This window comes from Paramisgurnus dabryanus, chromosome 6, assembly GCF_030506205.2.
Source record: "Paramisgurnus dabryanus chromosome 6, PD_genome_1.1, whole genome shotgun sequence".
In the NCBI taxonomy this organism is placed as follows: Eukaryota; Metazoa; Chordata; class Actinopteri; order Cypriniformes; family Cobitidae; genus Paramisgurnus; species Paramisgurnus dabryanus.
Window position 1 is genome coordinate 36,256,671 of NC_133342.1, and position 17,200 is coordinate 36,273,870.

Here is a 17,200-nt window from a genome sequence, read left to right on the forward strand (position 1 = left end):
ATGTTACGAGTCACTCTTTGCTATTCTTAGTTTTTAGAAATGAGTTTTGTCAATGTCTTTCAAATTGTTTGTTGCAGGATGGGGCAGCTGATATCTTTCTGGATGGGATTGCAGCCCGAAACAGGTCTTTGAACGGAGATGTTGTTGTTGTGAAAATTCTGCCCCCCGAACAATGGAAGGTACTTTTATTGTTATTGACTCAGATTTTGACACATTTAGTAACTTGAACAGCAAGATGTGCTCATATTATATAGAAAGGCCTACACGCTCGTGGGTATGTCTTTAACCTTCTTTGATGTTCTGTAGCCGTCAATTCATGACTTGTAGTTTCTGGAACAAAAAGAAAGCTGCTGCCTTACATAACCCATGGCTAAATGTTACCTAGCAATGATTATTTTATGAAAAGTTTTAGGGTCGTGTTTCGACATGTGGTTTTGTGAAATCAGTTTTGCTAGTAGTTAATTTTAGTTTAATAATGGCAGATGCCAAAGAAAAACCATCAGAATCTTCATTTTAGTTTTTCCAGTGGCTAGATCTGAATCGTAACTTTTAAATCATTGATCATTAATAAAGCAATATTACTCGAGTAGGAGTGTAAAATACTGTACTCTATATCAACATGACTGTGATTAGGCCTGAGGCACAAGGCCGGAGTGTGAAACTTCAGTCAGCTGAAAAATGAGCACTTATTACGCTATATATTTGTCAGGATATGTGTTAAAACAAGTTTGTATAACGTTTAGTCTGTACAAATAGTTGGTGGCTGTTGTTTTAACCTCTTAAAGGGACACTCCACTTTTTTGAAAATATGCTCATATTCCAGCTCCCCTAGAGTAAAACATTTGATTCTTACCATTTTGGAATCCATTCAGCTGATCTCCGGGTCTGGTGCTACTACTTTTAGCATAGCTTAGCATAATCCATTGAATCTGATTAGACCATTAGCATTGTGCTCAAAAATAACCAAAGAGTTTCTATATTTTTCCTATTTAAAACTTGATTCTTCTGTAGTTACATCATGTACTAAGACCGACCGAAAAATTAAAAGTTGCTTTTTTCTAGGCAGATATGGCTAGAAACTATACTCTCATTCTGGAGTAATAATCAAGGACTTTGCTGCAGTACCATGGCTACAGGAGGCGCAATGATATTACGTAGTGCCCAAAAATAGTCCCCTGCCATTGAAAGTTACTAAGGGGAATATTTTCGGGCACTGTGTAATATCATTGCGCCCCCTGCAGCCATGGTACAGCAGCAAAGTCCTTGATTATTACGCCAGAATGAGAGTATAGTTCCTAGCCAAATCGCAAATTAAAATTTTCGGTCTTAGTACTAGGGATGGGCATTCGATTAAATTTTTTTAGTCGATTGTCGGGAGAATTAACGATCGACTATCGATTAATCATTAATATTTTTATAATAAAAAATTAATATTTAACTTTAATAATTCAAAGAATGTTGAATACAAAAATACAGCGTGTTTTCCTCAATGAGACCTTTATTACAAATCAACTTGTGGCAAACAGTTAAACTACATTTAGTTAGACAAACGGAACATATATGCGCTTGAATATGCGGTGCTCTAAAGCAGCGGAACCTGCAGCTGCGAGTCGCATTCTTAAACAGAGACCTCATTTGTTCCAAAAAATCATGACCTCTTCATGATTATTTTTTTGAAATCAAAACGGAAGGTCACAGATAACGGAGTATGGTGTCAAATATTGCACCCTGGTGGTAAAATGTTGAATTGCTGCCACTCAGTGAAATTCATTTAATTGCTTCAAGACACACGCTACGCAACGCAACCTGCATTAGATAAAAAAAAGTATTTGATTAATCAATAACAAATTAACGTCATTGACTAAATTCTTAACGATCAATTATCGATCATCGATTAATCATGCCCATCCCTACTTAGTACACAATGTAAAAACAGAAGAGTCAAGTTTTAAATAGGAAAAATATCCAAACTGTTTGGTTATTTTTGAGCGCGATGCTAATGGTCTAATCAGATTCAATGGCTAAGCTATGCTAAAACTGGTAGCGCCAGACCTGGAGATCAGCTGAATGAAAAATGGTAAAAATCAAATTTTAAACTCTAGGGGGGCTGGAAAATTAGAATATTTTCAAAAAAAGTGGAGTGTCCATTTAACTCATCGAAACTATGTCATAACAAAAATGTAGCTATAGGAATTTTGTTGTGACTAAAAGCATGTAAAATAAATCAGAACTCAATTATATTATTTGCAACTAGGGATGGGCATTCAATTAAATTTTTTAGTCGATTGTCGGGAGAATTAACGATCGACTATCGATTAATCATTAATATTTTTATAATAAAAAATAATTATTTAACTTTTATAAATCAAAAAGGTTGAATACAAAATTACAGCGTGTTTTCCTCCATGAGACCTTTATTACAAGATCAACTTGTGGCAAACAGTTAAACTACATTTAGTTAGACAAACGGAACATATATGCGCTTGAAAATGTGGTGCTCTAAAGCAGCGGAACCTGCAGCTGCAAGCCGCATTCTTATTTGTTCCAAAAAATCATCACCTCTTCATGATTATTTTTTTGAAATCAAAACACGGAAGGTCACAGATAACGGGGTATGGTGTCAAATATTGCACCCTGGTGGTAAAATGTTGAATTGCTGCCAAACAGTGAAATTCATTTAATTGCTTCAAGACACACGCTACACTAGGCAACGCAACCTGCATTAGATAAAAAAAGTATTCGATTAATCAATAACAAATTAACGTCATCGACTAAATTCTTAACGATCAATTATCGATCGTCGATTAATCATGCCCATCCCTATTTGCAACACTGTAAAAAAACTGTAAATTTTCTGTCTTGACATGATCCAGTAATTTACAAACATTTCTGTTAACTCTAAAACACAACTACAGGTAAAATACAGGAAAACAGCTGTAAACAATATGGAAAATTTCTTTATGTTAATTTTATGTTTTTAAATATATTTTTATAGAAAAAACATTCTCACCCTTTGCCTAGAATCTGCAAAATCATATTTGCAGTTTGAATCAATATTCTTGGTTATTAGTGATTGCTTTTTCATCAATATTCAATTTAAGTTATGCATTTAGTTTTCTAATGAAAATGAATATGTAAGTATATTTCTATCTACAAAAGTGGGTTCAAACATTTTAACATATCTTCAGATGAAAACGTAAAAGATCATGAGGAACATTTTCAAACTTTTAACCTTTACTGTGTCTATATATCATTTAATTCTGAAAGTTATATAAACATTCTGTATATGAGCCACATAACTGTATCGGCTCCCGGTACTTCTAGGTAAGTGTGCATGTGTGGGCAGTTGTGTGTCAGGAAATCTAAAATGCTATGAGGCAAGTTATGTCAAGACGTTTTGTAAATAATCAGAAGCAAAGCAATTAAACCGAATGAAAATGTAGCTATCAGACCCTAAGGGCACAAATGTATTTATTCTCAGATTTGCAGAGTCATGTAAGGTGATCCACTATCATCTGAAGTCAAGTATGGATAATAACCAGCAGATTTTGAGCCTGACTTCATACTGGCTTGTTTTCAAAGCTTGTAAAGACGGTGATACCACAGAAGTGATGATGAAAAACACAATTTATTTGCTTGCCAAAGAGAAATGTAACTGACATTATACCTTTTAAACATGCTTTTTATTAGACTATTTATTAATGTACAGTGGTGGCATCAAAGCTATGATTTATTAAACACTTAAAAAATACTAGCAGGTTCTTACCACAGATATACAGGTGGGGCAGACTCTACCTCCTTGCGCTATAGGTTGTGCATAACCGCAAAAAAGTTTACATTAATCAAATAGTTGAGTCAGGGTTCTGGCACGGACCAACACTGTTATGTTACCTTGGGCTTACCGATGCAATGTGTTTAACACCGAGTGGGGCAGACTCATTTTAACCTCCAAAAGCGACTTGTAGGCAGTAGTTAACTTTAAACAAAGTTCAGGCCCGCAATTAGATAAGCCACGTGCACAGCCGTTTTAAAATGTGAATGAATTGTAAGAATTAAAGTCATATGCTTGAGGTCTGTGTCAAATGTAAAATATAAGATTTTTGTCTCCTTAATACTTCAATAGTGGTGTAAAGTGGTGACACGTTAAATGTATTTTGCAGGCAATCAATGTAGACCTAAATGAAAGCAGTTCAGCCAATCAGAATCCATCAAAGCCTCCTGATGTCATAGTGGAAGCCAAATACGATGAGGAGGGTGAGGTGATAAAAAAGATGGCGAGTGTCAATCTCAGTGATAAAGGTATATTGATTTTTCACTTGTCATCAGACTTTCCAGCTTTTGTGACTGCAAATGTATAAATTCGTGTCTATGCAATCTTGTTTTAATGTGTGCATGTCAGTATATTTGAATAGTAGTTTTATTTGCTCATGTGCAAAGCTAATTAAATGGTGTATTCTAGTCATTATTAAGAAAGTTTCGGCATATCCATAATTTATATGTGCACACCACAACAGTTTAGACACATCACTCCAGAAATCAGGTAGGCCATAAATATATAAGAGAGTTTTACGTATATCCACAGGAATTGAAATGGTTGAGTCACTCATTGAGAACTAAACGGAACCAGAAAGCCAAGACCTGGGATAAATTTTTTCCTCTTTATCAAATCCAATTCACTTTGTTTGCACATGCCTGCCGAAGTTGTCTATTAAATCATTAAATGTTCGTAGCTTAAAGACGGCAGTGGATTCCAGAGTGTCAAGTCTGATACGGGGCATGTGGTGACTGAAGTGAGCAGGCAAAGAAAGACATGATTGTGTTTGCAGAATGAATAAGCTATTCACCCCACTTTTTCCAAAACAGAGATCTTCATGACACATTGTTATGTCCTTAAATGACACTTTAACAATCAAGTTTTGTTTACAGACGAAATAAAGTGTTGCATTACTTTTCAGCTGCATTCAATTAATACATAAATTGATTCATTTAGGAAACACTTCTGTTGAAAACATCTTAGGAAGGAGAAATGCTACAACACAAGCGATTCATTGGAGATCTAAACAATATAAATGCAGTGATGTAGGCAAAAAAGTATGACATTGTACAGAAGAACAGTAAAACGGTAGTATGTAAGGGTTTAGAGAGTATTTTAACTGTGTGAGTTTGTGGGTCAAGTGCTTATGGAAGAATATCTCCTATGTTTCTTAAAGATTGTAAGAGAAACAGCTGCTCGGGTCAGTTCGAATACTCATTCCCTAGGAACATTTTTTTTTATTTGAGCAAAGATCTAATGACTGTTGTGTTAGAAAGCATCATTGCTCACATACCAAGCTGCTGATAACCTGTGAAGTGAGACACATAGAAAAGTTGATAGGGAGGATATTGGATGTTGCGATATCTACAAGGCAGGCCAAGATTAATGCAGATAATGTAGACTGGAAGTTTAATTGGTCATTGGCATAACATTAGTAAGAAAAGTTCTATGCTTGAATAGCGGCTGCAATTGCATATTGAGAAAAGCAGGGGGCCGAGCACAGAACCATGAGGTACGCCAATGGATGAGTAATGTAATATGCTGAAGTACAGAGGATAGAGATAAAAATCTGGCAATTCACTTTATTGAAGGCAGCAGGGATGTTTCCACAACCGAAAGAAAAGTTCTATGTCATACTAAACAGCAGCCAATTATAGTTAATGACACAGAAAAGAAATACCTGTATTTTCTCTTTATTTTAGGCTCTGTTATGACACAATGTAAAAATGGTACTGAATCAAACAGTTCTGGATCACATTCAGAGAAAACTTTTCAAAGGACTGGAAAGGTGAGTAATATATGTTTAACAGAATATACACAATGTACCTTTAGGACAACAACATTGTTTGTTCATTTTAGAAGCTTAGATGCAAATGCCTCTAAATGCCACTTCTGTCAAAAATGAGATGATGATATTATTCGGTTTATTGACTAATAAAATGCTCATTTACAAGAAAACATTTCACTTAAAGGGTTTCTCATTTTTTAATCCATTTGTTCATTACAGAATTCATAAATTCATCAGTTGTAAATATTTATAAATTAAGCATTATAGTCAGGCTTTGTTACATAGCCTAAATTAGTGATTGAGCTATGAGTTTTTTATGGCCATTGCTTACTGATAGCTAGAGAGTGGCTGGTATGTATTGATTGTTTTATATTTATACAATTATAGACTGTTATTATGTTGTCTTAACATCAGTAAGATGTTTTGTATTTCAGGTTGTGTATATTGTTGAAGAGAAGCACTCCAGGGCAGCATCAGGCTTCCTTAAATTTCTCCCAGACAAGAATTTTGCCATGTTTGCCCCTGTGGACCATCGTGTACCCAGAGTAAATGTGCCACTAACAGACTGTCCTGAGAACTTTACCTCCAGACCTGGCGACTATGAAAACACACTCTTCATCTGTCGAATCACACACTGGCCAGCAGACAGCAACTTTGCTGAAGGGTGAGTTTTCTGTACATAGTCGATTCAGAGAATCTCTATATTAATGTTCAGACTGTTTTTGAACTTTTTATTTTTCTTAAACTTAACTTGCTTCTGTCTGATTTAAGGCGGCTTATGAAATCATTAGGACAAGCAGGTGAAATAGAGCCAGAAACTGAAGGCATCCTGACTGAATATGATGTGGACTTCTCTGAGTTTTCAGAGGAGGTGTTGGGATGTCTTCCTCAAGAACTGCCCTGGAGCATCCCTCCCCGTGAGCTTTCCAGGAGAAGAGATCTTAGGTAGCCTCCGTTAAACCACCACCTTCCTAAATATATGATACATTTAAGTGTTTACTTTTATCTAAGTGACTTATAAAATTGGGGAAACATCTTAAAGAGGCAATAATACGAGAAGTGCTATACAAAGTTCCAGCAATAGAGACCATACCTGAAAATTTTTTATGTTTGAGGATGCTGCTAATGGGACATAATTTGAAACATTTGTATGACTTTCTTTGCATTTTATTCTTAAATGAATTTGAAATAGTATTTTTTGTAATTTTCTTTTTAAAGAAAAGAATGCATTTTTACGATTGACCCAGCTACAGCCAGAGATTTGGATGATGCACTGTCCTGCAAGCAGCTGTCAGATGGTATGTTTTCCTGATCATGAATTTAAACTTTCAAGTTTATCAATAACATTTTTAAAGTGGTGCAAGTGACTTGTTTTTTTCTTTGTTTAGGTAATTTTGAGGTGGGTGTTCACATAGCTGATGTGAGTTATTTTGTGGAGGAAGGAAACAACTTGGATCAAATCGCCAGCCGAAGAGCCACAAGTGTCTATCTTGTCCAAAAGGTAAAAGTGCTATTTGTTTAAAAATTCTAAATATTTTGCATTTTTTTATTTGTGGAAAAGTGACCAACCAATAGTACAAAAGTAAGCAAATCTCTTAAATTTGCAGTGCAATTTTAGATGTGAATTAAATCCATGTTGATGCTGTAGGCACAGGTCTGACTGTTTGACAGCATGGCATTTTGTTGGACATGCACATTAAATTGCTCGAGAGGTGAAAGATGATCTGAAACAGGAGAGGGATGTCATGTTCAATAAGCAAAATGTTTGATGGAAAACGTCATTCTCCATCAAACGGTTTCTTCTTGTATTTCATGCTGTAATAATTTTAAATAACAATTCCAATGATCATTGGGCACATAAGGGAGTGTCCGGGACACATCGCAAACCCCAAACAAAAAAGAAAATGCAGTGTTACTGTATGTGTGTGTGTGTAATTATAATATTAGAGGGACTGTTCACCCAAAAATGAAAATTCTGTCAACATTTACTCACTCTCATGTTGTTAAAAAACTACATTTATTTGTTCTGAGGAAGTCATTTTAATGCTGTAAAGCCATCGAATTTGTCCACTTGTGTTGCCATAGTTTCTACAAGCGGATATCCTAGGATAGCGTGGGTAGTACCATAATTTACAAAAACAGTGGTGTGAAAAAGTGTTGGCCGCCTTCCTGATTTATTATTTTTTTTGCATGTTTGTCACACTTTAATGTTTCAGATCATAAAAAATGTAAATATTAATCAAAGATAACACAAGTTACATAACATGCAGTTTTTAGTCAGGTTTTATTATGAAGGGAAAACAAAATCTAAACCCACATGGCCCTGTGTGAAAATGTGCTGCCCCCTGTTAAAACATAACTTAACTGTGGTTTATCACACCTGCGTTCAGTTTCTCTAGCCACACCCAGGCCTGATTACTGCCACACCTGTTCACAAATCAAAGAAAGTGAAGTAGACGAAAAAGATCCTGAAAAGCTACACGTCATGCCGAGATCCAAAGATATTCAGAAACAAATGAGAAAGGTTATAAGGCCATTTCTAAAGCTTAGGGACTCCAGCGAACCACAGTAAAAGCCATTATCCACAAATGGCGAAAACATGGAACATTGGTAAACCTTCCCAGAAGGGGCCAGCCGACCCCAGTAGCGCAGCCAAAACTCATCCAAAAGGTCACAAAACCTAGAGATCGACCGATGTATCAGTTTTGTATAATCGGACTGAACGAATTAAATTTATTTTTCTGTTATTTATGCTCATCATGAGCCTTATAAAATCACTCACCGTGTGAAGCACAGCTGCTGCATGTAGCTAACTTTTAACAATATTTACCCTAAATTATATGAACTTTACTAGATAGACATTTATTTAGATGTTTGTGGAAATGTGTTATTTTAATATAAAAATATTAATAGACAGGATGGGGGCCAACACTTTTTCACACCATTGTAAGTTCACAGCTGCATAAAATATCTATTGCATTGTGCAAGTGGTTTTTGGATATTTTATCACAAAAATCTTACACATTGTGGCTTTATTAATAAATATTCATCAGTACTTAAAGATAGGGCTGGGCCGGTTTGGATTTTTTTTTACCGCGGTCGGTAATCAACAAATTTCCGCGGTTTTGCGGTTTATTGGCAAGACAATGAGTTAAATAACATGCATGATTTATTTATCTTTAATACAAAACACGTGCAAATTACTTAAGGAACATGTAAAGTGAATATTATTTCCTTCCACATTTCTTCAATTTCAACATTCAACAGCTTGAACAATTAAAGGGGCTGAATGTAACTTATTACTTAAAAAAATCTTTAAGATAGAGTTTTCATTTGTATATTTATGAGGCAACCATAATGTAATAGAAAGAATGACACCTTGAGTGTCCTCCACGGTTGTCTCTATCAGCCTGTAGGCTCTTTTCTGTGTGGAGAAGTCGGGTCCGAATTGGCGCGAAATTCAAAATGTGACGTCATGCGCGTGCTTGTCTACCTGGGTGTTCCATATAGATGCCTACTGCAGTCATTAGTAAACAGCGGCAATCGCTAGAATGTTTCAAATGGACTCTGTAGACGGAAAGAAGCGACCAACTTCCAGCACAATCCAGACACTCACGGAAACTCCTCCAAAATAGTGCGTGACCGGCGTCGGGGAAAAGACAAGAGTAAACATCGGATTGGCATTTGATTCTTGGAGGGAGCTCCGGTCAGCGCTGGGTATGAAAACAGACCTTGAGCAGGTTTCCTTTTTACTGCAAAGGTAAGACATAGTTACAGGGCATCTGTAATATATTATGTTATTGTTTTTGTGGTGTAATGCTAACGATAGCATTTATTTTGTGGTGTAATGCTAACGATAGCATGTAGCTCAGGACCGTTTCAAAAGTTACTTTCTTATATGAATTATCTTTATTCAGAGCACGAGTGCATTAAGATTGTGAGTGTCGGGAGTGTGTTTTACAGTGTTGTGTTACAAAACTTTTAGAAGTAGACTTCTGTTGAAAATATAAAGTAGCACTGCAACATTTTGCTAAAATGTGGTCTGTCAAACAATGACCTTACAGTACTGTAACTTTTCTTACATTTGTAAACATGCTGGTGAATCTCAATGAGCTGTCTGTGGTTGCTACGGCAACTCTGGTGATTGTGGTCGTGCTCGTACGAGTGTGCCCACCGAGAACGAGCATGAGACTGGCTGCAGTTTCTATAACGCCCACTGGTGTCAGTAACGGTTAGAAATTTCTCAACTTACGGAGAGCACCTTTAATATTATCAGTTAAAAAAAATTTTTAACGCATTGTGCGTGTCCACACGTACCTACAGACATTTCGCCACTTTTCTATCCTTAATTTGTGAATAGCCTGTAAATGACGCAAATTATTGCTGCCTTGATGGTCTGGTAAAATAAACATTTGTATGAGAAGTCACTTGTACTGCATATGTTTCCGTGCTTGATTATAGCTGGGAAGCTGCACGGAGACGCGTGTGTGTGTGCAAGATGACACGGTCTGTCTGTCTCGCGCGCCCGGGCAGTCCGCGTCTGTCTCGCGCGCGCCCGGGCAGTCCGCCTCTGTTGCGCGTGCTCGGACAGACCGCTTCTATCCTCGACCCACAGGCCAATGTTTCAAGTTTTTTTTTTTTGTTTTGCGGTTATGACGGTGAGGAGCTCAGACCCGCGGTATGGGTCACGTGACCGCGGTATGGCGGTAATCCGGTTACCGCCCCAGGCCTACTTAAAGACACTCAATAATAATCTGTAATGCAGATGTGTTAAAAAATACTGTAGATAGGCTTAAAGAAAAATATGTCAGAGGCAAAGCTTAAAGCTGCAATCTGTAGCTTTTTTGTTAAAAATTATTAATAATGGAGCAAATTCCCTAAATATTGATAAATATATAGTCTATATATATAGTATCCTTGCTGTACCACGTTTCACGAAGGAAAGGCTTATTACAGTGATTTATAATTTGAGCTATCGAGTCTGACTTTAATTTGACTTCAAGGCATAAAACCTAAACATTTATTTCAAACAGAGATGGCGATAGAGCGGCAAAAGTTACAGATTGCAGCTTTAATTAAACGAGTCTTATTTGTTCTTCGATTTTGGGGTGGAATGGGATTGTTACGCCGTAGGTCCTATGCTGAGCTACATCTTGATTGACAGGGTCATCAAACTTCCACAGTTTTGACGGATGGGTCAAATGACCTACAGTATGTGAAATGTTGGATGACTTGACTACGTTTATCCATTTCTGCTTTGCGAGATACAATCACATTCCACTGTGTATTTTGCAACCTCACTGGTTTGTTATTGCCGTCTCCTCTTTAAAGGCACATAAATCTTTTTCTCATTCGGCAAAGACGGCTTTACGCTATGATTTATCACAGGGTTTGTAGGCTATTGAGCTTGGCTTATTTATAAAATAAAGGGATTCCTGAATGAGATCATGAAATTAGACTTTAATATCTTCTCCGACAAGTTTATGTTAGAAGCTTACAAAGGTGATTGTCATGATGAAAACAAAGCTTAGGGCTAATTTTCTGTTTATTGGCCTTGCGGTAGGTACGATGATAGAGAGTATGTTTAAGCGATCTTCGTTCAAATTAAACTTTTGTTTGGTGTAAAAGTTTCTTTGAGGGTGGCATTATGTCATTTTATTTGCCACAGTTTAATCTAGGATCAGCTACATCATGATTCAAATATTTTTTGATTCACATGTGACATACATCAGACTTTTTTATAATCTGAGCAGTGTAAACATTCAGATCAGATATTTTTGGCCTTGTTTTATGTGGTTTTAATGCCAGCATTCCCACTCTAAGCCCAGATGTCTTTTCACTGACTTGAAAGCTGAATTTCCATTACCTAGAATGTATGGAAAAACATCTTAAAGTGCCTGTCAGGTACAATTTCTAAGCTTCCTAATATTAAGGAAATATAGCATATTTAACATATCAGTGTTTTGTCGCAGGTGATCCCCATGTTGCCTCGTCTTCTGTGTGAGGAGCTGTGCAGCTTGAACCCTTTGACAGATCGTCTGACCTTCTCTGTCATTTGGAAGCTCTCTCCAGACGGCAAGGTAACGTGTCTATGTGTGTGTTTGTGTGTCAGTGGTCCTTACAAAGAGCTCTCTGAATCCTGTGTTTTCTATAACGGTGCCTTCATATGTCCTCTAGATCCTGAGCGAATGGTTCGGCCGATCTGTCATCTGTTCCTGCATTAAGTTGAGTTACGATCACGCTCAGAGTATGATCGAAGCCCCTGACAAGAGCTTCAGTGCTGACGAGCTGCCACCCTGCTCCCCGAACCACTCCATCCAAGAGATACAGGAGGCCGTCCTCAACTTGCACAACATCGCCAAACAACTCCGTTCCCAGCGCTTTGAGGGCGGAGCTCTGAGACTTGACCAGGTCAGACTGCACATCATTTTGAATGAATGCTAATATCTTCTTTGTCTCTGTTTAAATTCTGTCTCGTCCCTGCGCTGATTCAGCAGATTTAATACTTTTTTTTACTAGGGATAGGCATTTTTGGTAATATATTATATTTGGTTTTATGAGCTCAGAAAATCTGTAACGACAAAATCAGTCATAAATCACACGGGCATGTTTGTAGCAATAGGCAAAAATACATTGTATGGGTCAAAATAATTATGATGTATAGCTTTAAAGGTCCCGTTCTTTCCGTGTTTTTGGAGCTTTGATTGTGTTTACAGTGCGCAATATTTCACGTGTAAAAAATGCGGTATTTTTCACACAATTTACTTATCTGTATAGCGCTGTTTTGACTGTCCTTAAAACAGGCTGATGTCTTCCTTGTTCTATGAAGCCTCTCTTTCAGAAATACTTTACGACTTCTGATTGTGTAGTTTGTTTAGTGTGTTGTGATTCGATAGCAGCTTAGCGTGCCGTTAGCTTAGCCGGCGACTGATGTATTCATGTGGGCGGAGTTTAGTCAAAAAACTGTTCTAGTGACATCATTAAAGCAGGAAGTAGAGGGCTGTTGTCCAAACCGTCCGTTCGCTGTAGGCTTTAAAAGGGGAATTCTGTTAAAGAAAATATTTCGCCTGGCAGTGAACTTTGAGCTTTATCATTTTACAGGTATTATTTATGCTATTATAGCAACATTACACACTAACTAGGGTTTAAAAATTGGAATCAGAAACAACGTGACCTTTAAGGGGCGTGCACACCAAAGCTTTTATGCCTGCGGCCGGCTTATTTAAAATTGTTTTCAATGGAAGCACTGTGTTTTTCAAAACAGCCAGCAGCTGGCGGATTTTTTCCGTGGAAAAACAATGAGTGCCAGCTCTCAGCTTGGAAAAACAACATCACCAATCCCAGGAAGTAAACTGTTGCCTACAAATCTGTGTGTTTGTTGTAGTCCAAGAAAAGCGATTTAAGTTGGAGACAATAACTCACATCATCATTTACTTTGGGGTTGGACCTTTTGGACACTTACACACCAAAGGAAATTTAAAAACATGAATCAGACAAGACAATAGGTGCTCTATAAAGGGTTAGGTCACCAGTTTACATGACCATTGGTGTGTAAGTGTGTATTAGTACATGTTAACAATATGCAAAAGGTCCAAACCCCAAAGTAAACAATGACGCGAGTTATCGTCTCCAACGTAAATCTCTTTTCTTGGACTACAACAAACACACGGATTGTAGGCAACAGTTTACTTCCTGGGATTGGTGATGTAAACAAGACCGACATTATCATAATTCCTCCCGCTTAGTTAGCATTGCATTGTGAGCGAATCTTTCAAACATGGTAAGGAGCGTCACATTTCCGGCTGACGTCAGAGCAGAGGTACACAGGCCAATCACAACATACAGCTTAGCTGGCCAATCGATGAGCTTTTTCTATGATTATTTACGCTGCAGTCCAACCCCAGAGTTCTTAAATTAAAATAAGGTCTGCAGCGTTTACGAGCGACTCCGTTTATGAGGGTTGAAAACGGTGGAGTAGTCTAAATGAAAGACGTAAACATGGCCAAAGTAATGCGTTTTAAAACGTACGCATTACTGTAAACATGGACTAAAATACTTAAATACTTAAATTAGTCTGCGATCTGAATGGCCAAAATAGTTAGAATTCATTAAATGAGCATTCTACTACAATAGTCTTTCTTCTACAGCAGTAGTACTTTTATCCTTAAATGGATTAAAGGATAGACCGATGATAGATGGATGGATATACCGGTGGTTACACGGATGAATGTATCTGATTTGACTGCAGTGATGGATCTGTTTGGATGTGATTCCTTCAGGCAACGGGGCTCACTCAAATCTTAAAGGGTTGTGCACGGCACAGGCTTTCTGCCATAAAACTGTTAACACGAGGTTTATCTCTGCTTATAACACATGACACTCTAGCATCACAAAGCAAAATGTAAAAAAAAAATGTTTAAACCTGAACTCTCTTAGGAGGATGCATTTTGACATTTAAAAAAACTCCCCTTTAAACATGTACGAGGCATTCAAAGAACTCGCTGTACTTGGACAAAGTACACTGGTACACATCCAAGGACAAGCAAGGAACAATGTGTATTTACTGTTTGTTCAGTAGTTTTTATTAAATGATGGACGAGTGACATCTATCAAACAACTACACTACAAATTCTGTTAAAATTAAAGTCTGTGTCTGACATTACAGAGATTGGTTCTACACCCATTAGAAATGTTGATGACCGTGGACCATGTAGTACTTAATTGTGGAGTCACACCGTTATTAAACCGCTTTCCACATTTCAGTGGCTCGATGATGCACTGAAGTCACGCGCATTGGCCCCGCCCCTAACAGACATGCGATTATACATTCAGGTTGTAGCGGTATTTGAAATGTTGAGAGAGGGCAACTATGCACCCAGACACAACCAGCATGCGATGTCAGGCCACCCCACAGTAGCTGCGTTTCCATTACCCTTTAAATTGATATTGCGAATTGAAAATACGGCCTATAAACACTACAGTTTTGGAAAACTCCCATATTTAACAAAAAGCTTTTTACACCCATGTGTAGCAATTTGAGAAAGGTGTATTTCGCAGAACTGCAATGGAAACAGTTTATTCACATTCCCAGGTCACCTAATGCAAGTAAGTCACATAATCATTATTTGACGATGACGCGTTACCAACTAATACCTCCTAGAAACACCTCATTAAGTGTCTGCTCACAAGCATAAGAGGCTTTTCCTTTGCATTAAAGTCACCATGAAACGGAAGTAGCGATTGTCTTGTTTTCCCCGTGGTGAATTATATTCAAGTGAAATTGCTTCTGAAATAAATAAAGGTATGGCTGGACTTTATTTTGTCTATCGAGAATTTATTGGATTGGTGGTTGCTAATGTTGCTAATTGCTAATCGTTGTGATCTCTTCCCAAACCCCGCCCACCTGCCATACCATTTGACCATATGACTCACTCACTTTCTTCCAAGCAAGATCCTTTTATTCCATTTTATGAAAGTACAGAGATGTGTCGTACAACTCCAGATATCCACATAAAGTGGCGGTGATTTGGTCATCCAATGTTGTTTTGTATTTCCGCCTCAACTCGCTACATCGTAATCACGTCACTACTAGTGTAAGGTCCTGATTGGTTAATGCGGTGCAAATATCAATTAAAGTTCTGAATTTTCAACTCGATTGCATCTTTATATTGACTTAGCATGTAAATCACTCGTGCTTAATGCTTCATTCGCGTCTAGTGTGAACGCACCATTACATTGTCTTTACTTAAAAATATTGGGTCTCGTTCACAAATAATTGCGTACGTTTTTCGTATTTATATGGACATTTGAATTCTCATGAAAACTTTCCGCTAATTCACAACAAATGCGTATGCACATGATTTTGTTCTTATACTTGTTCTTACGTTAGTGAATTTGTAGTGTTTTACATGAGCGGCCGCGTGCACAAGGTTGGTAATTTGCATAAAACACGCCCAAACCAGCTCCATATAAGGGCTTTTCGCAGCGTAGCGCTGTCCACAGAAAATTTTAGAGCCGTTTGTCATAAAAGCAAAAGAGCTCAAAGAAATCCATGATCATATTTATTATCGGTAAATTACGTTTTAATTATTTGGGAGGTTTTGCTGCCGCTAGAGGAAGTCAGTGCTGTCCACCGACTGGAGTAACATTAAATAAGTATTAGATATGTGTCAACAAATATTATATTTAATTAATCTGACAGAGACGTGCATCTCTATCTAAAATAAAACAGACAGGAGATCAAGTAATTGACTTTTGGGCTTCTTATTACATTTACATGATGTTTACATTAGGCTTTAAGCAGATGCTTTCATATAGTTATTTAAAAAGTGAGGAAGGAAAGTGTGAAGATTTGTCATTATGTGCATCTTTTTTATGTGTCGAAAAAAATAAGTAGGCTAGAATAATGTAGAATATAATGTATACAATAATAATATAGATCATGTATAATAATATACAATACAGAAAATATATTATAAAATATAATCATGTAAATTTTATGATCATGTAAACATTATCATACACATTATAATTATAGCCTAGTATTTGATTATAGCAGACATGGGGACTTGTGACTTGGTGACTTGGACTTGAGTCGACTCGAGTCGCTATTTTTGTGACTTGTGACTTGACTTGAAAAAAAATAAAATACTTGAGACTCGACTCGGACTTGGAAGTTAAAGACTCGGGACTTGACTTGACTTGAGACACGATGACTTGAATGACTTAAGTGTTAATCACATCATGTTTTCAGTTTAAATATAAAATATATAAATTATTTAAAAAAATAAAGTCGACCCAGCTGGAGCGCAGGCTGAGAATGGTGTTGTCATGACTGAATCACGACACTATCATTCGTCATGCCCTCTCGTACCTTACGCACACCACGCCCACTTAGATCAGATATCAACATGTCAACCGGAGGGGTACGGAGGGTCATCGCTTTCGGCTTCAACAAGATTGCAAAAGACGAACAGTGCTTTGCAAGACATGCAACATTAAAATCACAGGCAGCCAGAAGGCAACCTCCAATTTTGGTCGTCATTTAAAGAGCCATTCTGCCCAGTAAGTGCTTGTCAATTTGTTAATTTCTGGTTAGTTGGTAGTTAGCTAATGTAATAATAGCTAATGTTGCCCTCATCATACTGTGTTGGGGACAAATGTGGGCAAAATAATTGTGATTTATTTTTTAAAATACTTATTTTTATTTTTGAATACTTCTTTTTCAAGTTTGCCACCTGAACACACACACAGAGAAAAATTACTTGATTCTACAATTTTTGGGGCGGTTCACATGTCGCGTCTTTTGCGCGCTCAAGTTCGTTATTTCAAATATAGGCGCGCGAACGGAAGAGATGGGACGCGCTCATTTTTTCTGG

General features: G+C 37.3%; 1 protein-coding gene across 1 annotated transcript in view; it reads left to right on the forward strand.

Annotated features, from left to right (window-relative positions):
• Positions 1-17,200, forward strand: part of dis3l2 (DIS3 like 3'-5' exoribonuclease 2) — a 32,068-nt gene that overhangs the window by 7,945 nt on the left and 6,923 nt on the right. Inside the window, exons 5-13 of the mRNA XM_065277016.1 lie at positions 78-179; positions 4,161-4,299; positions 5,737-5,822; positions 6,257-6,486; positions 6,594-6,767; positions 7,041-7,120; positions 7,211-7,323; positions 11,795-11,902; positions 12,000-12,233. Coding sequence (XP_065133088.1) covers positions 78-179; positions 4,161-4,299; positions 5,737-5,822; positions 6,257-6,486; positions 6,594-6,767; positions 7,041-7,120; positions 7,211-7,323; positions 11,795-11,902; positions 12,000-12,233 — 1,266 coding nt within the window. The remainder of the gene's footprint in view (positions 1-77; positions 180-4,160; positions 4,300-5,736; positions 5,823-6,256; positions 6,487-6,593; positions 6,768-7,040; positions 7,121-7,210; positions 7,324-11,794; positions 11,903-11,999; positions 12,234-17,200) is intronic.